Here is a 24,964-nt window from a genome sequence, read left to right on the forward strand (position 1 = left end):
AGTACATATATAAACATCTTCAATTTCAAATGAAATATAAGTGTTTCTGCTAAACCACATTATACAACTTTGCACTGCACAAATTAGCTCACAAAAATAACAAGGTTTCTGGGAAAATTAGATGAAGTCAGACCTCTCAAAAATCAATGTAAGTAGAGCCTTTTAACATCCCTGAAAGTACTAACACAGCATCATCTTCAGTAGATCATTTACAGCCTTAACACTGGGGCTCATGCTTCTTGCTTCTACTGTAAGGAATTTGCTTCCAAACTTTCTTCAAAAAAAAAAAAAAGGTCAGTCAAGATTAGTAAAAAATAGACTTTCACATTAATTATTTTTAAAACAGGGGACAATGTCCTCATCTTTAGATTTCTAAACCTATTTCATCATCATTTTTACTAAAGGATCTTTATCTTTTATTCTTAAGGTTTTCAGATATTGATAATCTACTCTCTTCAACTGTGAGAAAATCTCTCACCAAAACTTCTTGACGTGGTAATGATCCAAAAGAAAAGCAAGTGCACAAAAGACCTGCCTGGGCTCTTCAGAAAAGTAGAACAATAAATGGCCCAAAAGCACAGGACCAGGGGTTAACTGCATTAGCCACTAGGGATGACGAAATTAAATCCAGACTTCTCCAGGGGTCCAGTGTTAAGAATCCGCCTTGCAATGCAGGGGACATTGGTTCAAACCCTAGTCGGGGAACTAAGAGCCCACATGTCGTGGAGCAGCTAGGCCCATGCACCACAACTGCTGAGCCCACATGCTGCAACAACTGAGTCTGGGCAGCATAACAAAAGATCCCGCATGATGCAATGAAGTTCACGCAGACCACAACTAAGACCCAACACAGCCAAATAAATCATAAATATTTAAAATCTATTTATTGCCAGAAGGCAATATCACTGCACAGCTACTTGAAAGGCCCAAACTAAAAAGACTTGGCATGGTCAACATCAAGTTTTGGCAACTAGCATTCTCTTACCACCACCACTCGGAATGTTGTAGGTACAACCACTGAAAATTGTTTGACCTTATCTATGCAAGCCATGCATGAACCTGCCCCGCAATCTGCCCTCTTCCTCCTAAGCTTGTCCCCCAAATTAATGTACACCTATTGTCACCAAATTTTGCACACAAATATATTCATATCAACATTATTTGTAACAGCCTCAAACTAGTCATTACTCAAGTGACCCAACTACAGTCTCTTGCAATGAAATGAAAAAGTCTCATAAACAAAAAGTTGACAAAAAAAAAAGTATATTGATTTATTCTGTTCCCACAAAGTTCAAGAAAACAAGGCAACCTCATCATAGATGGTGTTTAGACATCTGGATAACAATCATGTGAGTGTTGAGAGAGAAATGACTAAAAGGAAGCATAATAAGTGCTTCTGGGAGCTGGGAATACTCTGTTTCCTGATCTGGTGACATGAGTGTGTTCTGTTTGTGAAAATCTAACAAGTTTATAATTATGACCTGTACACTATTCTAAATGTATATCACATTTCAATAGAAGTTTAAAACCCTGCATGCTAGAAAAATACATGAACCACTGTAAATTCGATCTCATAGTAGCCTCGTTCACAATTTACCAACCATGGAAAATATAATCTGTCTTACAGAGATATAACTTTTGGTGATGCAGACTGAAAGACAACTGAAGTATTTATTGCTTATTTAGGAAGTTTAAGAAAAGAAAACTAAGTATACACACTGCTATATATCTTCTCCTCAATAAGGCAGCCTCTGGCAGGGCTGGACTTCTGCGTGTTCTGGTTTCTGTGATTTAGGGGTTGGCTTATGGAAATACTGATGATGTGGCAAGCAAAGAAGTATGAGATAATATTACCCTGACATGTTTCTGAGAAGATGAAAGTCTCATTTTGAAGAGAGCTTCCTAAAGGGGGTAGAGGTTGGAAGGAGGCCTTCTCATGGGATATAGCCCTTGATTTCACAGTAATTTTCTCTTCTAAATTATCAGCCTTTATAACTACAGCTCCTGCCGTAATTATATTTCAAAGACTACCTTTAGTAAAGATAATAGACACTTTCAGTTTGAATTAAATCAGGAAAATGTAGTACACACTGGGCTTTATTTTCCCTGCATACATATATTTATGAAAATTTCTCAAATGCCCTTTAGGGGGTCATATTTTTGTTTAGTGAATACACACATAATAATTTACAACTGAATATCAAAAAAACACAAACTTAACACATGTAGAAGTAAATTTAAAATGTAAATAGATGCAGAGAAGATAAACTAGGAATTTCTAAAAATAATAACTACTACATATAATATACACGTACACATGCAACATAAACTCACACACACTTTTATTTCACTGAGCTTTGATATAACTAGTAATTTGAAAAAAACTAAGAGGAGGAACGGTGGGCTAGAGGAAGTACAAGCTGGAATCAAGATTGCCGGGAGAAATATCAATAACCTCAGATATGCAGATGACACCACCCTTATGGCAGAAAGTGAAGAGGAACGAAAAAGCCTCTTGATGAAAGTGAAAGAGGAGAGTGAAAAAGTTGGCTTAAAGCTCAACATTCAGAAAACTAACATCATGGCATCTGGTCCCATCACTTCATGGGAAATAGATGGGGAACAGTGGAAACAGTGTCAGACTTTATTTTGGGGGGCTCCAAAATCACTGCAGATGGTGACTGCAGCCATGAAATTAAAAGATGCTTACTCCTTGGAAGGAAACTTATGACCAACCTATTTAGCATATTGAAAAGCAGAGACATTACTTTGCCAACAAAGGTCCATCTAGTCAAGGCTATGGTTTTTCCAGTGGTCATGTATGGATGTGAGAGTTGGACTGTGAAGAAAGTTGAGTGCCGAAGAATTGATGGTTTTGAACTGTGGTGTTGGAGAAGACTCTTGAGAGTCCCTTGGACTGAAATGGACTTCCCTGGTGGCTCAGATGGCAAAGCGTCTGTCTACAATGCGGGAGACCCAGGTTCAAGCCCTGGGTTGGGAAGATCCCCTGGAGAAGGAAATGGCAATCCACTCCAGTACTATTGCCTAGAAAATCCCTTGGACAGAGGAGCCTGGCAGGCTGTAGTCTATGGGGTCGCAAAGAGTCGGACACGACTGAGTGACTTCACTTGGACTGCAATGAGATCCAACCAGTCCATCCTAAAGGAGACCAGTCCTGGGTGTTCATTGGAAGGAATGATGCTAAAGCTGAAACTCCAATACTTTGGCCACCTCATGCTAAGAGTTGACTCATTGGAAAAGACTCTGATGCTGGGAGGGATTGGGGGCAGGAAGAGAAGGGGACAATAGAGGATGAGATGACTGGATGGCATCACCGACTAGATGAATAAGAGTTTGGGTGAACTCCAGGAGTTGGTGATGGACAGGGGGGCCTGGCGTGCTGCAATTCATGGGGTCGCAAAGGGTCAGACGCAACTGAGCGACTGAACTGAACTGAACAATTCAAAGATAAAAAATCCCCCCAATAAAGGAAGGTACAGTCACTTAGAAATTCCAAATGATAGCTCATTCATTAATATTTTTGCACATTCATGCTAAGTCACTTCAGTCATGTCCTGAAGTGACTTTTCTTCTGATCCTATAGACTGGAGCCCGCCAGGCTCCTCTGTCCACGGGATTCTCTAGGTAAGAGTACTAGGGTGGGTTGCCATGCCCTCCTCCAGGAGGCCTTCCTGACTCCGAGATCAAACCTGCATCTTTTATGTCTGCTGCATTGCAGGAAGGTTCTTTATCACTAGTGCCCACCTGGGAAGCCCATTCATTCATTGCTTCACCAGTCAACAAATGTTTACTATGTGCCAGGCACTATTCTGTGAGCAAAACAAAAATGCCTTCCTCCATGGAACTGACATCCTATTTTATTTATAAAATAAAATATCAAGAATGGTACTCAGTAATAAGTAGGTAAATTTTAAAAGGAAAAAAGGAAAGCAGAAAAAGGGCTCATGAAGTGGGGTGCATGGGAACCTTTGTAATTAACATGGCCAAGGAAGATCTCACTGAGGGAGTAATATTCAGGTTCCATGAATCATAAGACATCTGTAAGAAACACCATCTCAAGCAGAAGGCAGACAGGTAGAAAGGCTTGAAGCTGGGCGTGCAGCAAGCCTGGGGAGTTGACTGCAGGAGGTGGGAGGGGGGCAGCGGGTGCTTGCTGGGGTGCGCAGTATAATGCAAGGGGGGCCCTGGGCAGGAAGTCCCAGGACTCATATAAGACACTAACTTTTGCAAAAGCTTTCCTAAACCCTATTTGCCTCTGGCTGAGCTGGGTGCCTTACCACAAAATACTACACTACCCTATATAACCGGTCTTATGTTTCCATGATTTTTTTTAGCTCTCTAAATATAGAGAATAAGTTCATTTACCTCTATTCCTTGTTCCAAGGAAGGTGTGGCATGCAAACTAAGCATGTGTTGAATGAACAAGGGATCTTGAACCAAACCATCTCTTACAAATATCTTAAACAAGTGTTTGTATTATCAGCTCCCCACAAGAGATGACAGTTTGAGAAAAGCTCTACTTCTGAATCATTCTGTAAAATCTTCAGATCCTTCATGTCACTGAAACACTTTACCCTAAAATGTTCTGGTTCACTAATTAAGAAGTACGAACTTTAGTTTTACCTAAACAGAAACTCCCAAGAAATGAGGCAGCAGAGATGAAAACAAGTACAAAGGCTCTTCTTTTTGTTTGTTCTCAGTGGCCTTACCCATTAAATCTTTCTTTCCCTGTCTTCTCTATTTAATAAAGTAAAAGCCACAGGGAACCAGGAGCAGGTAATCAAAATACAGCACAATGCCCCCCTCTTTCCTAACAGTCCTTCCTTTAGTACTTTAGAGAAGAAAACCCTGGGGAATCAGAAGCTGTCAGCAGATGAGAGAAACAGGCCTTTTAAGTACTTTGATGTCAGGCCAATCTGAAACCAATGAACCAGTACAAACCTCAAAAGGGTCTAAGAGTCCAGACTCCATATGAGAAAACCAAGATGAGTTAGCAGAATGGCCTCTAAGCAAACTGTGTGTGTGCACTTATCAGATACACTTACTAATTAAAAACAAAACAACAGAAAAAGAGGAACAACGTATTTAACACTGCCTAGTGTGTGTTTCCAAAGTGTCTTCTCTGACTCTGACGCTTGGTCATGTACCAAATTCAACATACCGATATCGATCACATATGTTAAATACATAAGAAAGTTTCCTCATCAGGAAAGCAATTAAGATTAACCAGGATCTTAATATTGTTGTTGCTACTGTTTAGTCACTAAGTCGTGTCTGCCTCTTTTCGGAGCCCACCAGGCTCCTCTGTCCATGGGATTCTCCAGGCAAGAAGACTGGAGTGGGTTGACATTACCTTCCCCAGGGTGTCTTCCTGACCCAGGGATTGAACCCAGGTCTCATGCCTTACAGGTGGATTCTTTACCACTGAGCCACCTAAGAAGTGCATCTTAATATCAACCTGTCTTAATTATTCAGAGAAGGCAATGGCACCCCACTCCAGTACTCTTGCCTGGAAAATTCCATGGACGGAGGAGCCTGGTGGGCTGCAGTCCATGGGGCCGCGAAGAATCGGACATGACTGAGCGACTTCCCTTTCACTTTTCACTTTCATGCACTGGAGAAGGAAATGTCTTAATTATTAATGAGACTATGACCATATACCCAAATCACAGGATTAAGGTTTTGAACACAAGCTATAAACCTTATCTAAAAGCTGAAAATGCAAACCTAAAATAAAACACAGAATATAACAGGTTATCAGATTTATGTTATCTTTTAAAATAAAATACAGCCTCAGATGAAAAACAAAATCATTTAATAACAGACTGCCTTTCCGCCTCAGACCAGTGTGAGCTCTGTCTCTAGATACTTCATTCTGAAAATACACAGTTCCCACGTACAGACTCATGAGAAGTCTCCAACACTGTATTTGCAGCATTATTTTCTTTTTTTCTGGAGTCAGCTGCCCAGTATTTGAACTTTCTTGTTAGACTGGAATTTCCCTAGCACGAGTCCCAGAAAGAGGCAAGGCTCTATTCCTACTATGAAATGAAAAAACAAAACAATTCCTCCCAGCTTCCCGGGACTGGAGGCCTATAGCCTAGTTAGCCAACTAGTGTGCTTACTCTGGCAGTCTAGAAGTCAAGTCAGCAGCTCTACTTCTTAGGCAATTTCTGGCTTCTCCTTAACTCTTCACTGCTACCCCTTCTCCCTTGGGGTCTTCACTTTTCATAAATTCCTCTTATGTTCCAGTGAGCTGAAGGTAGAATTTGTTGCTGTAGCCAGGCTGCAAAGCCTCCTTGTTTCCTCCCTTTATTGCTTGCAGCAACTCGGGATTGGGGCAGTAATAGTTTTCTCTCAGTTGCCTTGTTTGAAATCCCTTAGAAGGCTAAACAGAAACAATGCTGGTACAAAAGGATATTATTTCAGAGAGCCACGGGGAATTGACCAAATACTCTAAAACTTGCATGGAAATTCTACATGAGTTTTTAAAAAAAAAGGCAAAATAAAAGAATGTGATTCAAAAACCCTCCACATGAAAGTAAAGGCACTTACATGGGAGACTTCAGCAATACTTGCAGACATTTTTGGTCATCACGAGTGGGAAAGGGGTGCAACTAATGAATGAGAGCAGAAATGCCACTAAAAACCCTACAGTAAACATAACAGCTCCCCACAACAGAATTACCTGGCCTAAAACGTCAACAGTATCAAGGCTGAGGAACCTTGCCCTCCAATCTACCTCCCTTCAAATCACAAATAAATAAATGCCCTCCCCCAGAGCAAGAATAAGTCTCCTTCAGTCCACAATACCCAAATACTTTTATAATTACTTATGACATCTCATTTCTACCCTAATATTGGAAGAAAAGAATCTCATAACTTATCTGCCAATATCATGATTCACCTGAGAACTACCCAGATGGGGGGAAAAAAAAACTAAAATAGAGCAAATAAGGGAAATGAATGAATATGTACAAAGACCTTTAAAGGGCCAGGAGTGCCTGAGGGAGTGTAAGGACATCTAGGGTGAAAAAGAGTTGTGTTCATGGCCAAGAGCATTGGGGAATGAAGCTTGGAGGGATGCTGTGATCAGATTCCAAAGTGTCTTCTACATCATAGGAATCCAGATTCTGCTCTCTAAATAACAGTAGTTTTTAAAGAAGAGGTTTGTAAGTGGGGGTAGAGTAATAAGTCATTTCTTAGGAAGAAGATCTTAGTGTCATCTTAGGTGACAATGTGTGAGTCAGAAGGCAAGGGGACCGCTCCAATAGCACAAGAGTTGGAGAGAGTGTCCAGGTGATGCCGGCATGGATGGGAAATGAAGGCCAGAGAGAGTAAAAGCACACTGTTAGAGATTTATTAACCTCTTCCTTTAAAATAAGGCCCCATTTCCAGCTTATTTTTGTGTATGATGTGAGGGAGTGTTCTATTTTCATTCTTTTACATATAGTTTTCCAATTTTCCCAGCACCACTTATTGAAGAGGCTGTCTTTTCTCCATTGTATATTCTTGCCCGCTTTGTCATAGATTAAGTGACCACGTGTGTGTGGGTTTATCTCTGGGATTTCTGTCCAATTCCATGGATCTAGACAGTGTCATACACAGTGAGGGAAGTCAGAAAGAGAAAAAAATATCGTATGTTAATGCATATATGTGGAATCTAGAAAAGTGGTAAAGATGATCTCATTTGCAAAGCAGAAACAGAGACACACAGGTAGAGAACAAACATATGGATATCAAGGCGGAAAAGGGTGGGGTGAGAAAAACCGGGAGTTTGGGACTGATACCTATAGCCTTTTGATGTTTGCTGTCGTTGAGTGGCCAAGTCATGTCCAACCAACTCTTTTGCAACTCCATGGACAGCAGCCAGCCAGGCTCCTCTGTCCATGGGATTTCCCAGGCAAGAATACTGGAGTGGGTTGCCATTTCCTTCTCCTCACCTAGGGATCGAACTTCATGTCTACGGCATTGGCAGGTGGATTCTTTACCACTGAGCCACCTTGGAAATGCTACATGATTGATACTATACATAAAATAGACAACTGATGGGAACATACAGTGTAGCGCAGGGAACTCTATTTAATGCACCCTGGTGAGCTAAATGAGAGGGAAATCCAAAAGGGAGGAGATATTTGTATATATATGGCTGATTCATTTTGTTATGCAGTAGAAGCTAACACAACATTGTAAAGCAACTATAATGCAATAAAAATGTTTAAAAATAATAAAATGAGTATCTTTTAGTACTGTAAAATATAAAGAATAAAAACAATTTAAATGAGTAAACACACATCTATTTACAGTGTGCACTAAAAGTACAATAACATGTCAATGAATTAAGAGAATTAAGGCTATGCAGTGAGAATGTATGCTATTTAAATTAATTTCTGTGTGATTTCCAAAGAACATGTATAGAAAGTAAATAATATTACCTGTTCCAGGACTTCTTTATAGGTAATAGTGGCTTTAGTGTTCGTAACAGGACTGTCATAAATGATAGCAATCTTATCTCCTTTACCATTTTCAATATGACGATCGATGGCGTTGTAACAAATGTTAAGCATCCCTTCCACAAACCTGAAAAATAATTGGAAAGTAAAAGTGAACGACTCTTTTCAAAACATATACCTTGCTTAACTAGGTTTCCGTAGTTCTAGTTTGGCAAGCTGCCCTTAAAACAGTGTTTTCCCGTGCATGTTATACCAAGTAATGATGGCTGTAAACTATTTAAGATGGTACAGAAGTGACATTTTGATTTGAATAAATATGTATTTATTTTCATGTGCACTAGAAGAAAATACACCTCACACTTCAAGGGGGGCTTCCCTTGTGGCTCCGATGGTTAAGAATCTGCCTGCAATGGGGGAGACCTGGGTGCAGTCTCTGGGTTGGAAAGATGCCCTGGAGAAGGAAGGGCTACCCACTCCAGTATCCTGGCCTAGAGAATCCTATGTATGTACAGTCCATGGGGTCACAAAGAGTCGGACACGACTGAGTGACCTTCACTTCACTCACTGCAAGGTGACAATTTTGTGGATTTTATTGCTTAGGATGAAACTAGAGTAAACAGCACCAAAATAATCTACTTTACATGGATGAAATGAATTGTGTCCAACTGCAGCACAGATGCACTAAGCTGAGAGGGCAAATAGTAGATGCATGACTGAAGTCAGGGTATCTGCTATAAAAAGACAGACTTACTGGAAAGAAATCAATTCTTCTTTGAAATATTTATATTCCTTGAAAGATATATATTTGTTTCAGTTAAAGGTAATACCCCCAATTTCACAAAGTATAGGTTAGTTCTTTTCAGAATTTTCAGATGCTTCATAATTTGAATAAGCAATCAACATGCACACATGGTTAATAAATTTTTTAAATTTCTCAATTCACTACCTTATCTCTTAATTGCTGAGTGCATCCCTTTGAAAACACAGATATAATGTAGATAGATGGAGATAATTTTTAAGAAAATATAACTCGTTTCCCTGGGAATTGAATTTTCCACTTTTTTAGGAAGAGAATGTTAGATAAAAAAAATATAAGTACACTACTGGTTCATTTGTTCCAACATCAGACTAGCAAATGTTATAAAAATGCAAAATAATAGGAAAATATTGAAGCAACAAGAAAAAGTCCCTTATAAAACTGAGTGTCACCATCAGGTACTCATTCAAATAGCCCTGTGAGAAAGGAAGCAGGTAACACACCTATAGATGCAGTGGACGCAATAAGAAATATCAGATGCAGAAGGCAGTAGGAGGAGGGGTCACTTAATCAGCATCCAGTGACACTGCACACATCAGTGACGGTGAAAATGATGATCTTCCAGTACAGCACAGTGAGTACTTAACACAATGATTCTGAACTGCCAAGTACAACAGAGCCCACGTGTGTTCAAAACCAGTCTCTTCTGCTCGCCTTTTCTGTTAAAAATATTTTGTCTCTTCCTCGTGCCTCCATTTTCACCAGTGGAGAATACTTCCCCTGACTTTGGGGCCATCCACGTGACTTGCTCTGGCTAATCAGCAGACAAGAGGCGTGCACTTATTTGAAAGCACTTAGCACAGCAGATATAATCAGGCTGGCTCTCCTGCACCTCTACCCTATCCTGGAGAAGAACCTCCAGGCATTCCTGCCGCCTCCTCTTCAGCCTGGAGCCCGGAATGAGTATTTGCAGGTGGAAGCAGAGCCCGAAAGAAGCAAGGAGCCCAACTCAGCCAGATAGATGTCTGAGAGCAACATTCCCAGTCATGCCGATCCCATGACAACCTACAGATTAACTGATGAATAAGCATCTTCTGACTCAGACTTTTGTGGAGATATGAAGCATAATTATGGCCATAATTAACTAACACATCAAGAAAAAAAGTGAAAAATGTTTACTCAGGCTTAAGTTCCAGCTCCTCATTAGGCCTCTGTTTACACTGATGAGAGTAAGAGGGACGTTCTTACCACTGAGCTAGGGTCACAGTTCAGGCTTCCACTAGGCTTCCATTACATCATCCTGGCTCCCAGGGGGAATGGCATCCAGGCTCCCACTAGGCTTCCATTATATCATCCTGCCATCCAGGGGGAATGGCATTCAGGCTCCCACCAGGCTTCCATTACATCATCCTGCCATCCAGGGGGAATGGCACCTCACCAAGACTTCCCACATGGACTCCACGGTCACTGCCAGGGCCAAGAGCCTCCTTACCTCTTTATCTCAGCTGTAATGAAAGTTCCAATTCCTGATAAAACCTTCTCTGATACTAGGGGAGTTGGCAATGTTTAGGACACCCTTGATGTAGCCTTGCAAAGTAGAAGTCCAGATTCTTCACCATCTTTTCACTGATGAGGACGGGCTGGGGATCCCAGTTTGCCATACTGTTTGATTGGATTAGGGTGGTGACTGTCCAAAGATGTCCTGTCTTGGCAGGATGCCCTTCCCTGCCCCTTTTTATTTTGGGTATAGGGAGAGGGATCCAAAGAGAAAATTTGCTGGAACTTTTTTCCTACATCCATTGGCATTTCTGAATTGCCACCTTCTCCAGCGCTCAGTCTAGGACATATAAGCAAAAAAGAAAACTTGGACAATTCAAGTGTCATGCCATTTCTCCGGTCCCAAATCTGAACTGATCTGGTTTCTTCTCTTTTCCTTTCAGAATCTTATGTGTGTTTTTTTACGTAATGTCCTATGTTTTTAGCTATACTTAACAGAATGAACAGGAAAAAGTACATTTTGTCCACCTTGTCATGAAAGTCTCTAAGTAATATTTATTGATAGCTTACTCTAGACCAATATTTCATGTGTATAAAGTCATCTAATCAAAAAACAACCCTAGGGACCCTTGTGCACTGTTAGTCGGAATGTAAATTGGCTCAGCCACTATGAAAAACAGTATGGAGGCACCTCAAAAAATTAAAAACAGAACTACCATAAAATCTAGCAATTCCATTTCTGGGTGTTTACCAGAAGAAAATAAAAGCATTAATTCAAAAAGATATATACACCCTTATGTTCACTTCAGCATTATTTACAATAGCAAAGATATAGACGGCACCCAAAATTCACCTATACTCAAAGAACTTTGGGTTTTTTTTTTTCCAATTATTCGCAGATTTTGGGTGGCTTAAAATTTAAATTATTTGCACACTAGCATTTTCTTTTTTAAGGATGCCCTTAGATAAATTTAAAGAATTTTAAGGTACCCTTTGGGACAGACAGGAAAGAAATTCAAACAGAAGGAAAGGCCTGCAAGCAATAATAAGCAAGAACTGTTGAATGGAGTGACATGTTGGCATGGCTCCAGAGGTGGTTACAGGTAATGAATATACTGCTATAAACTGGCTAAACTTAAGGGCTGGATTACTGTGGATAACGGGACCAAGTGACCTGCAAAAGGCCTCACAGCTCAAAGATCTGATTACTCTACTATTACAAGATTTTATTTCATTTCAAATCAAATCATTTCAGTAAAGATCAACTGTATGCCTTCCATGTGCTATCTCTTCATTACCCCTTCTAAAAATTTATGAGATTTTAAATGGTTTGTCAGCCCAGATTATTAAAATCAGTAATGCTCACTGTAGAAAACCTAGAAAATATACTTTGGAGTATTTTCTTTTATTTTTTTCTACATGTAAATATTTTGCCTCTGTTTAAGAACACATTATAAGTTTCTTCCAATGACTTGAAAAATTCTCAAAACATGTTTAATCAAGGCATTATATTCCATTCAATTGCTGTTCAATAATAGCTTCTGCAGCACTATTTAAGCACAAAGTTCCCTTGCATTGTGGCAAATTGCTTTTCACAATACTGTCATTATTTTAAATGATCCCAGGATGACATTTCTTTTACAGAAATATTGGTCACATTGCTTTTTGTTATATATGTCAACAAGATTCCTACAATCACACACACACACACACACATACTTTCACACACCAAATGACCAAATTGCTTTCTGGACATGTTGAATCAATTTATATTACCATCAGCACTACCTGAAAGTTCATTTTATCACACTACTCTAAACACAGATTGTTCTCAATCTTCTTCAATTTTAGAAGTAAAAAATTGCTTTAGTTTTGCTTTATGTGACTTCTAGTATTAAACACAATGTCTTGCCAATTTTTAAATGCTCTTTATATAGGATACTGAATTTAAGTCTAACACTTATAAATTATTTTCTCAATTTATTCACAAATTTTAATTTACAGTGTTTCCTAACAGAAAGATATTTTAAATTCATATGTCATCAAATAAATTCACAATTTTCCATCACAATTTCCCCTCTAAGATAATTCATATTACTCTCTTCTGATTTAATTTTTTATACTGATATCTTAAAGGTATTATTAACATATTTATATACATATATAATCTGTGTATAAAATCTGTTATATATTATATTTTAATGTTTATACTATGATATGTAGGTCTCCCAGGTGGTGCCAGTGGTAAAGAACCTGCCTACCAATGCACGAGACATAACAGACTTGGGTTCAATCCCTGGGTCAGGAAGATTCCCTGGAGGAGGGCAAGGCAACCAACTCCAGTAGTCTTGCCTGGAGAATCCCATGGACAGAGGAGACTGGCAGGCTCCAGTCCCTGGAGTCACAAAGAGTCAGACACGACTTAAATGACTTGGCACGAACTATATGTGTTTGTATATGTGTATATATATATTTTTTGATGTGGCAGTACAGTTAAATTTGTTTAATCATCAGCAATTTGCCAAGCATCGTTTTTTTTTTTCCTAATCCTGTTTTCATTCATTTGTGATGCTCCAGTCTTCCCAAATGTGCTATTATTTCATGTATCACACAGAAACACACACATATTTGTGTGTATGTACATATATATATGGACATCGGAATCTGTATCAGGGATATACAGCCCCTAGACATAACCTCTGGAATGTTCTGCCAATACAGTCTTTGAATAGCTCTCTGTTTAAACTCAGTCAGATTTAATTCTGCTGCAAAAAGGAAAAAACTTCATATTCTTTATCCTACCCAACCCTTGCTCTGAATTCCTTCTGCAGAAAATTGGAAGCAATCTGAAAGTGCCATATCTACCTGAATAAGAGAGAAAATATAAAACTGAAATAAAATTGAAATCTATATGGAACCCCTAGAAATGGTGCTACCACTAGATCAGAAAAGTGGAAAATTTTTAAATTTATAAAACAGATAGGATCAATGACTGCTAAATCCAGAAATCATGAGAAACATGGCAGACCCATAGAATTTGTGACATTTTATATACTGCTAAGTTAAAAGAATAAAAAAGGAGGAGCAGAAAAATGTATACAGCCCTACCACAGAATACATTCATAAGGAACCTCTAAATACTAAGCAGGAAATACAAACACTTAACAGAAAACCTCTCTTTTAATAAAGGTCTGAAATAACTCCCAGATCAGAGGGAGGTAGGAATAAAGAATGGGTCATTGGTGTTTAGATGGAAAATTAATAATCAAACACACACTCACACATATGCATCATGCAAAAGTTTACCTTCCTAGAGGCTTTCTGAAACAAGTATAATCTCTGCATGCATAATTGTCCTGAAGATTTAAAACCTGTAAAATAGGAACAATGCTCTACTTAACTTCCAAGAGGCCCAGAAACTCTGCATACCATTGCCACCTGGAAATTCCCTGTTCTCTCTGAAAAATTATAGAAAGAAGGACTGTAGCAATCAAAACCTGCATCCACTGATGAGTGAACATGGATTCTCACTAGGATTTTGAAACGTTCTCCACTCAGCTACCTGCTGAACCTCACACTCAGATGAGCACGTTTGGGTGTATGTGCATGTGTGTGTGTGTGCGTGTGTGTGTGTACATTATGTGTTTATGTGTGCATAAAATAGAAGACAAGATAAAGTCGAGGTGGAGGAGGGTGGGGAGAGCATATTCTCAACATAACTAACAAGTATGTGTTAGTTGCTCAGTCATGTCCAACTCTTTGGGACCCAGTGGACTGTAACCCGCCAGGCTCTTCTCTCCATGGAATTCTCCAGGCAAGAATACTGGAGTGGGTAACCATTCCCTTCTCCAGGGGATCTTCCCAACCCAGGGATCAAACCCAGGTCTCTTGCACTGCAAGCAGACTCTACCATCTGAGTTACCTAGGAAGCCCTAACTAACAAGGGGAAAGGTATATTTGCAACTTCAGTAATATTCAAAGTGCTCCTACTGAGACAATAAGAAAAAAAAAATTAAATCTAACAAGCAAAGAATTTCAGCACACTATCCACAGAGGAAAAATATGATAATAGCTAAAAAGCATAAAAATGGTACTCAGTCCTACAAACATCAGAAAAATGAACATTAAAACAATTATGAGAAGTCATTTTTCTACACTGAAAGTGAAAGTAAAGTCTCTCAGTCGTGTCTGACTCTTTGCGACCCCATGGACTGTAGCCCACCAGGCTCCTCCATCCATGGAATTTTCCAGGTGAGAGTACTGGAGTGGGTGCCATTTCCTTCTCTTGGGGATCTTCCTGACCCAGGGATCTAACCTGGGTCTCCAGCATTGTGGGTAGATGCTTTACCGTCTGAGCCAACTGGTATAAAAAATATAGTATACACAGTGTTGGTGATAGTAAAGAGAAACTGGCATTCTCACATAAAGTAGATGAGCAAGAAAATTAGTTCAACAATTTAGGAATATGCACACACACACACACACATATACAAAATGTACTTTTAACATAGCCATAGCAAGTTGCTTACATGTTCATCTCTGTGTTGCATAAAAGCACAAGGAGTCTAGAAAAATGGACAGGAAAATATTACCAGTGGTAAACTCTGCATAAAAGAAAGTTGAGGGACAGAATGGAGAAGGGATAGTCTATATTTTTATATGATAAATACTTCCTGTGTTATTTAATTTTCATGAGCATGTATTTATATGTTGAATAGATGATTTAAATATATTTAAATAACTTTAAATGCTTTGTCTAGATGGCTTTTCTCCTGATCTGACTGAATCAACTCTGTAATCAGCATAGCTACCATTAGTGAAAAATTTTATAATAAAAACATGAGAGGGAGAGGGTGGGATGATTTGGGAGAATGGCATTGAAACATGTATACTATCATGTAAGAAATGAATCGCCAGTCTATGTCCGATGCAGGATACAGCATGCTTGGGGCTGGTGCATGGGGATGACCCAGGGAGATCTTATGGGGAGGGAGTTGGGAGGGGGGGTTCACGTTTGGGAACGCATGTACACCCACGGTGGATTCATGTCAATGTATGGCAAAATCAATACAGTATTGTAAAGTAAAATAAAGTAAAAATAAAAATTTTTTTTTAAAAAAAACATCTTTTTAAAATATTCTTCTGATAACATCTAAACTCAGTTTTAAGAAACCAAAATTTGGGCCATAAAAACTTTGTTCTTTTTATTTTTTTTCACCAGAATTAACCTCAAGCAGCTGAAGAGTCAACAATAAATAGCTAGATAGAACCTTCAAATCACATAGAGAGATCTGTCATAAATTTGTGATCATTATTCCTGCTGTCCACGATGATTTTGGCTGTCCTCATTCCAAGCACTTGTAGCACTGCACTTTCATATCCACTTGAAATGAAGTATAACTGTGTGGCTTGCTGCGGCCCATGAAATGGCAACAGAGGTAATATACAGAGTCTTCAAGAGCAAATGCATGCTGACAACTTCTCCTCCTCCCTGCCACAAGGATACTCCAAATGGCAACGGCACTATCAGCCTATATCCCTGAGTTAGGATGGATGACATGGAGCGAATCTCCTGGGTAACCCAAAATAAACCTGTAATATGAGTGAGATACACCTGGGCTATTTTAAAACACAGAGATTTGAGGGCTGTTTATTCCTGCAGGATGACTTAATCTATCCTGATACAAGTCCTAAGATCTATACACTTTCACAAATTCAAACTAGCTTTAAAAATTGACCTATTTTATAATTTAAGAGCCAAAGGAATGAATTCTAGGACAAACAAAATGGGAAGAAATCTCAGCTAGTGTGATTCTGTAGCAGTAATGTTAGATTCCTTAAAAAGAAGTCAGAGAAATATTATCAGTGTCTGAGCTCACAAAGGCAGGACTAAGGGAGGGCTCTGGAAAGAAGAAACATCTTGAAATTCCTTCTAGATTTCCTGAAGATAATTTGCTACTTTTCTTTGCCTCTTTCTCATCAACCCCTGCTAGCTTACATCTGGCATAAAATCTTAGACTTAGCTCTTCGAAAAAAATCCACCTTGAGTTGTATCTTCTGTTTCTTCCCTTCAGCTTACCCTGAGTCTTCCCTGTCTTTTCTAATAGCTGATTCTAGCCAATGGTGTATTTGACTTCAGCTTTTTCATCATACAGTTAGACTGGAGTGTGTACTTGGCCCACACAGTGGGCTAAGTTGCTGAATGTGGATGGATGTCTGAAATTTTTTTCAGAAGCAGGGAGCCTAACAAGTTCCATGGTCTTGATCTCTTGAAGCCAGAAAGAGCTAGTGGCAAATGTGTACACGATTCTTCTGTTCCCATCAGTTCTCATCACCACCACCCTTCCCTTTGTTGAAGGCTAACTTTTCCTTTTTAAGGATGTATTTATTAAGTCGATCTTCAAACATTACAAAAGGAAAAAGAAACTCTGACACTCAAAAAAATAAAGATCCTTGTTTCAGAAGGAGAAATTGATAGAAATTTATTCTGTGAATCTGATTATCCAGCAATGAAAAGTTAAATCAGTAAAGTCTAAAATGTTCCTCTCAATTCTACCACTGCCTCCCATGCCAAGACTAAAATTTAATAAAGCAATGCTTTTAACAGGATGGCCTATGAAACACTTTCACAAACTGCAATATTTCAGTTTCCATGAAATAACTATTGAAAGCTTCCTCCAGCAAAACCATATTTAGTGGTGACAACGTTGTAACCCTCTCTATATACTCAGCTACTGATTTCTCTACTCTGTAAATTTTCATTACTAAATAACTGGAAAGTCTAACTTATAATTTACCTTCTGATATGAGCTTTCTTCCTTGGATCAAATTATAATTTCCTTCTTTGAAGATCTCCTATTTGGGTCTTCATTTCATCATAGTTTCAGGGGAAAAAAAGAAACTCCAAGCTCTTTTTCAAAAATTAAATAAACCAGAAGCAACATACTGAAAACAATTTGATGATGGTGAATACATTTAGTTATCTGTATACTAAAATACTAAATCTATAAACTAAAATAATAATAAACATATAATCTTTATAATAATTCATTATTTTATAAGAAGACTATAGCTGATTACAGTCTCCACTATTAACTGTCAATAATACTTTTAAAACACTTTTCTATTCAACAAATTTAACAATAAATAATTTGTTGTTGATTAGCTGAGACTGTGAAGGAACGGGAAAAAATGTAACTGGGTACATGTTCTCTACTCTGAAAGGCAAACTAATTTGCAATAACTATAATAAGAAGCAAAATGTGGCAAATTTCCTGACAGAAGTACAAACTAAGTACGATGAAAGCACAGCAAAAAGAGATTAATTCCAACCACGGATATGGGTAAGGAGTGGTGGATGTTGAAATGAATGCAGTAAGCCTGGGTTTTAAAGTCAAAAGACCAGAGTTCAAATATCAGACGTGTCGTTTACAAGTTGCATGAATGCAGACATATTAGCGTATCTAAGTCTTTCTTCAATCACCTATGAAACTAGAAAAATAAAATGAAAACCAACTATGTAGCCCTTACTCTATATCAACATAATACTATGAGCATTTAATACAAATTATTTAATTCTCCCAAACATTTTATGTGTATACTAATATCCTCACTTTACAGATGAGGAAACTGAGGTACACAGAGCTTATGTGGCCTACGTCAGGTCCACAGTGGAGTCCGACAAGCTGGAACTGGATGTCAGGATGTCACACCCCGGGTCATAAACACTATTCTACGTGGATGAGTTAATATGGGAGAAATCTAAATCCACCATGAGCACAATTTTATACACATTTCATTGACCCCTTTCAATAACCCTATGAGGTGATTGCCATCACTACATACATTGACAAATGATGATCTGACTTTGATGAATTATGAAAGAACAGTTCTGTGGCAATGGGTACAATGAACTGCAGCAGGACACAGGAAAGGGGACTGATGAGATTTTTTGCAGTAATCAAGTATTGTGATGATAAAGATGGAAAGGAAGGAGAGATCTGAGAAATACAGAAGAATGAAAAGAAAATGTTTTAGGAAGTGAAACCAGGGCTTGAGAAGGGTCAGCAAATTCTGGCCACATGCCAGCTCTGGCCCACCACTTCTTTGTATAAATAAAGCTTTATTGAAACACAGTCACACTTAGTTGTTTATATATTTTCTGTAGCTGCTTTTGTTTGATAACAGAGGAATTAAGTGGTTGCAATGAAGCCTATCTAGCGTGAAAAGCCAAATATTTACCATTTTGTCCCTTAAAGAAAAATTCTGCCAATCTTTACTCCAGAGAAGCCCTGTCCAACAGAAATTTCTGTGATGATGGAACTGTACTATATCTCCACTGCTCAACAGAATAGCCACTAGCCACAAGTGGCTGGCTAAATTTAAACTAATTAAAACACAAACTTAAAATGTAGTTCCTCAGTCACACTTACCACCTTTCAAATACTCAATAGCCATATTAGCTATGTAAATTAAATTTTATTTAATTCAAACTAAACTAAACAAATTTCAATAACCAGATGTGGCTATAGGCTACCATCCTGGACAACAGAGCCATGGGGAATTTCAGAGGTAGAGATGGTCCCCAGAGTCAAATACTAAAGAGAGATCAAACAAGGTAAGGACTTGAAGTCAATACGGAGAGTTAAGCAACAAATTGACACTGATGAATATTTGGAAGAGGAATTTGGGTCGAGAGATGAGGCCTGAGGTCACCTTTCAGTGGATGCAGGAGTGTAAGGGAAAAGAGGACTTGGAAAACAGACAACAAGGCAAGACTATGATGTGAAGAGAAGTTTCTCTTTATTTATGCCGATCTTTCAGCTGGATTGTATTCAAAGAGAAGGGCAAAACGCGAAGGTGGCTGAGGAGAGGAGGACAGAACACTAGTGGAAATACTGTTTGTTTTTTAATGGCATTGGCAAGTGGGAAAGTGAAAAACAGGGCAAAGTTCAGGTTCTGTTTTACAAGTGCCTCAGTGCTGCCGAAGGAAGAGATGTGTGTTTGCGGTGGGAGCATAACAAGAGCTAAGACAAGAAAGACCAGTGGAAGCCTTACGTTAAAAGCCTTGAATACCTTGTCAAGGAAGGGGAGGCCTTTTAAAGGGAATGCCCTGTTCAGAATGGGATTTCAGGTCACACTAGGAAGCAAACAAGGAAAGATAATCAGTTCGGATCTATTGACTAGCCTAGAAAATCATAGGAAGTAAAAAAAAAAAAAAAGGTAGGGGAAGTGTAGAAACAAATCAAAGGAGCTTGAAGTAGGAAGAAGGGTGTATCAAAGAAAACTGAGGTTTTATCATCTCTGGGTATCAGGTTTATGTTCTCTTTAAGGGAGACCTGAAATAAAAAAGAAAAATAAATACTTTTTTGAAGTAAGAGAAGGAATAGCATTTTGTTAATTACCAATACTGGGCCAGGTTCTGAGTTTGGTCATTTAAACTGAGTTTGGTATAAAGCATTTAATCCATATGCTATCCCTTGAGAAAGACAATATTATATCTGTCTTACAGATGAGAAATGAGGCTTAAAGAAGTCAAAAAGCTTCCCAGAATTATCAAACTAACACACTGCGCTAGAACCCTGTACTTTCTGACGCCAGGGAAAATGTGGTGAATTTCCAATTTTCCATGTCTGTGTGCTAATTTGAGTAATTCTTGTACCCTCACAAGACACCATTTCCTATGGGCACAGGCCATGTGCTAGCTCATTAATGTGAAGTCACTCAGTCATGTCCAACTCTTTGTGACCCCATAGACTGTAGCCTACCAGGCTTCTCAGTCCATGGGATTTTCCAGGCAAGAGTACTGGAGTGGGTTGCCATTTCCTTCTCCAGGGGATCTTCCCGAGCCAGGGATAGAACCCAGGTCTCCCGCATTGTAGGCAGACGCTTTACCCTCTGAGCCAGATTAACGGCATGTTGCAAATGCTCAAGTATTATTTTTAAATTAATGCTGCAAGTGTAAATGAATGTATATTGAAATCGCACTCTTCTGACACATTAACACAAATAATAAGGGTCTCATGAGGTAACTGCTCAGCAAAAACAATGACTAGCCCAAAAGACTACTACTGGACAACAGAGAAGGCTTTAAGCATTTTTAAGAGGGCATCATATTGCTTTTCTCACACTGTGACATCTCATCTAAGTTACAGGTACTTGGCCTTGGACAGTATCAACTGACTGTTCCAGGAAACCCTCCAAACTGGGTAATTGCTTACTTGGGGCAGCATAATAACCTCATGCTCATTTAACCACTAGGGATATTGTGTTTGTAAAAGAAGCTGGAAAGCACATCTCTCTATAGGACAATATTTTAACAGAGAAACCTAACATAAAGTGAGAGGTCCTCTTTAGCCCTATTGATAATTTCCACACTAGTAAATACACTCAGAACCTGGCCCCAGCCTACCAGCTTTCACCACAAACTGTCCCATCCCAGCATGAAAGGACATGAAATAATGATCTGCACCCTTGCCAGATCATCTCGGATTAAAACAGAGAGAACTGCCAGTAGTGAGAAATGCAGCCAACAGGAAAAAAGAGTAAAAAGAAAGGCTTTCAAGAAATCAATACCTGTTATCTGAACTGGATCCACTGTCAATAGACAGAAAAGGCATGAATGAGTGATCCTAAAGAGCCCTAGGTTGTGAGTCATGCCTGGCAGCTAAATTCAAAGCAGAAGATGAGGACACAATTTTATCTTGCTTGTTTCATCTGTATTCTAGAGGAACTGCAGGAAAAATGAAGAATTGAAGCAAAAGGGAGTAGGAGTCAACTCAATTCAAAAAAGGAAAAGCTAAAATCATAATTAAGTAAAGTGAAAGGTCAAATGTAACAGTTAAGATCAAGACATTAAAGTTTCAAAGCACAAATTTATTAAAATTGAAACATAATCCTCAATAAATATATATTTAAAAGTACATTCTAAAGGAAAGTTAACTTTATCAGCCAGCCCTTTTCAAGAGAACTACTTAGGGCACTCAGGAGCAGTGGTCCTCAGTCAACCAACTCAGAAACAGATCACGATGAGCTCATAAGGAACAGAACTGCAAATCAGAGCAGGTTCCTGGAAAACCAGACCTACAGACCAAGATGCGCATGGAGACCTTAAGCAGGTAACCCTGAAATCTCCGAACCATCCAGAGAATCAGAGGGGGCCGAAGAGGGTGCACACTCTCCAATGCCAACCTGTATCTGATGGAAGAAAGAGAAGATGCCTTTTAGCATTTAATCCTGATGATAATGATGATGACTTGATAAAGAAAGAACGTGATGACGTGATAAAAAAAAGGAAAGGATAGAAAGAACGAGCAATCCCAGCACCATGCAAGGGAAGAAAAAGCCAATTTGATGACACGGTGTTATTTTGCTCTGGTTTTCATGCATTGGAGAAGGAACTGGCAGCCCACTCCAGGGTTCTTGCCTGGAGAATCCCAGGGACTGGGGAGCCTGGTGGGCTGCCGTCTATGGGGTCGCACAGAGTCGGACACGACTGAAGCGACTTTGCAGCAGCAGCTGGGAGAAATGGGAAGAAGAAAGGGGAAAACAGAGGATTGAAACTAATGTGCTCTGAACCTGAGGACTTCAGGGCTGTCTTTTTTTCTACGGTCTTCATCGTAGCTATCCATTTCTTTCTCGTTAAGGCTATAACTCGGGCAAAATGACACTGCAATGTTCTGAGGAAACTGTCCTCTACAGTTGAGGCTCCCAGAAGGCAGACACCACATTTATTAACTCATTCTACACACTTAGCTCATGTCCGCAGAGAAATACAAGCTCTTATTAAAAAGGAAGAATACAATCAATCATTTTAGAATATCTAAAAAGAACTTTTCTTCCCATTGAGACTTCTAAATTATTCTGAGATTGTTCCTATAAAGACTGTATAATTGGGGGAGATACACAGGGAGCATCAATTTTGTTTTATTTCTTAAAATAAAATGATCTGAAACAAATATGACATATTGTTAAGATCTTAAAACACCCAATGTTCAGTCCACTAAATTATTATCTTTATTTATTCTCTAATATCTCATAAGGAAAAAGGCTGTGGAGCCTTACTCACAGTATGTATTAATATTTTTGGAGAAAAATTTTGACAATATATATCAGAAAGCGTATAATTCCTCTTTGACTCAGAAATCTAAGAATTCATCTGCAAGAAGGAAGGAAAGAAACAGAGATAGATGGACAGTCAGACACAGAGACACAGAGATCTTTAGAATGATGTCTCCAAAGAAGAAAGTATTCTTGCAAGTAAAGAGAAACCATCTCAAAATCAACAGGAAGGGATTGTGAAAAAAATAATTTTACATTCACCCAGTATGTTTAAATATTCTGCATACATTAAAGCCACGGAATAGAGGAATAGAGGTATGACAAAATAAAAAAAAAAACCACAACTTACTCCAACTGGGAAAATAAGCTATCAAACAATATGAACAGTATAACTCTATAATTCTATTTTTCTGTAAGAAAAGCAGTAGAGATCTAGAGAGTCAAACAAACTGACAAACAGAAACAGATACTAAATTTTTTAAAAGCACAACAACATACAAAAAACAAAACCTGGTGAATCTGAGTAAGTTGGTTGGTCAAGTTAATTGTACTGAACCAATGTCAATTTTGTTTTTATAGTCATGTAAGGTGTTACCACTGGAGGAAGCTAAGTGATGGGTATAAATGACCTCCTCGTACTATTTTTGCAACTTCTTATGAGTCTATAATTATTCCAAAATAAAAACTTAAAAAGAAAATGAAAGACTGAAGGGAAATATACCAACTATACCAAGATATATATGAGATTAGATATTGAACTATAATTGATATTCCATCTATTCTGGCTTTCCTGAGTTTACACAATTAAAATTTAAAATAACACTGCATCTTTCTGAGGGGGAAAAAAGCATAAGCCTAAATTTCAGTCAGAATTAATTTTGAATAAGAAATGTCAATGAAAAGTAATTCAAAATCTATGTCTCAAACCAAGGCTTTTGGATGATAAAATCTCTGCTCTTTTAATTAAACCCCACTGTGGATCACAAGAAACTGTGGAAAATTCTGAAAGAGATGGGAATACCAGACCACCTAACCTGTCTCTTGAGAAATCTGTATGCAGGTCAGGAAGCAAACTGGACATGGAACAACAGACTGGTTCCAAATAGGAACAGGAGTGCATCAAGGCTGTATATTGTCACCATGCTTATTTAACTTATATGCAGAGTACATCATGAGAAATGCTGGGCTGGAAGAAACACAAGCTGGAATCAAGATTGCCGGGAGAAATATCAATAACCTGAGATATGCAGATGACACCACCCTTACGGCAGAAAGTGAAGAGGAACTAAAAAGTCTCTTGATGAAAGTGAAAGAGGAGACTGAAAAAGTTGGCTTAAAGCTCAACATTCAGAAGATGAAGATCATGGCATCCGGTCCCATCACTTCATGGGAAATAGATGGGGAAACAGTGGAAACAGGGTCAGACTTTATTTTTGTGGGCTCCAAAATCACTGCAGATGGTGACTGCACCCATGAAATTAAAAGACACTTACTCCTTGGAAGAAAAGTTATGACCAACCTAGATAGCATATTCAAAAGCAGAGACATTACTTTGCCGACTAAGGTCCGTCTAGTCAAGGCTATCGTTTTTCCAGCGGTCGTGTATGGATGTGAGACTTGGACTGTGAAGAAGGCTGAGCGCCGAAGAATTGATGCTTTTGAACTGTGGTGCTGGAGAAGACTCTTGAGAGTCCCTTGGGCTGCAAAGAGATCCAACCAGTCCATTCTGAAGGAGATCAACCCTGGGATTTCTTTGGAAGGAATGATGCTAAAGCTGAAACTTCAGTACTTTGGCCACCTCATGCGAAGAGTTGACTCATTGGCAAAGACTGTGATGCTGGGAGGGATTGGGGGCAGGAGGAGAAGGGGACGACAGAAGATGAGATGGCTGGATGGCATCACAGACTCGACGGACGTGAGTCAGAGTGAACTCCAGGAGTTGGTGATGGACAGGGAGGCCTGGCATGCTGCGATTGATGGGGTCGCAAAGAGTCGGACACAACTGAGCGACTGAACTGAACTGAACTGAAATCTCTTCCAATTTTCCACCTTCACTCTTGCCAAAACAACCTTAACACACAGCCGGAAACTAAAGCCAACTTAACCAACCAGATACGATTGAGTGTAAATTAAAACATTAAGAAAAGCACACAAAATTTTTATTGTTTTCCCCTAG

At 38.9% G+C, this 24,964-nt stretch overlaps 1 protein-coding gene across 1 annotated transcript in view; it reads right to left on the bottom strand.

Moving 5' to 3' along the window:
* ACSS3 (acyl-CoA synthetase short chain family member 3) overlaps positions 1 to 24,964 on the bottom strand; it is a 168,225-nt gene that overhangs the window by 130,732 nt on the left and 12,529 nt on the right. Inside the window, exon 2 of the mRNA XM_040234490.1 lies at positions 8,457 to 8,601. Coding sequence (XP_040090424.1) covers positions 8,457 to 8,601 — 145 coding nt within the window. The remainder of the gene's footprint in view (positions 1 to 8,456; positions 8,602 to 24,964) is intronic.

This window comes from Oryx dammah, unplaced genomic scaffold, assembly GCF_014754425.2.
Source record: "Oryx dammah isolate SB20612 unplaced genomic scaffold, SCBI_Odam_1.1 HiC_scaffold_29, whole genome shotgun sequence".
Taxonomy (NCBI): Eukaryota; Metazoa; Chordata; class Mammalia; order Artiodactyla; family Bovidae; genus Oryx; species Oryx dammah.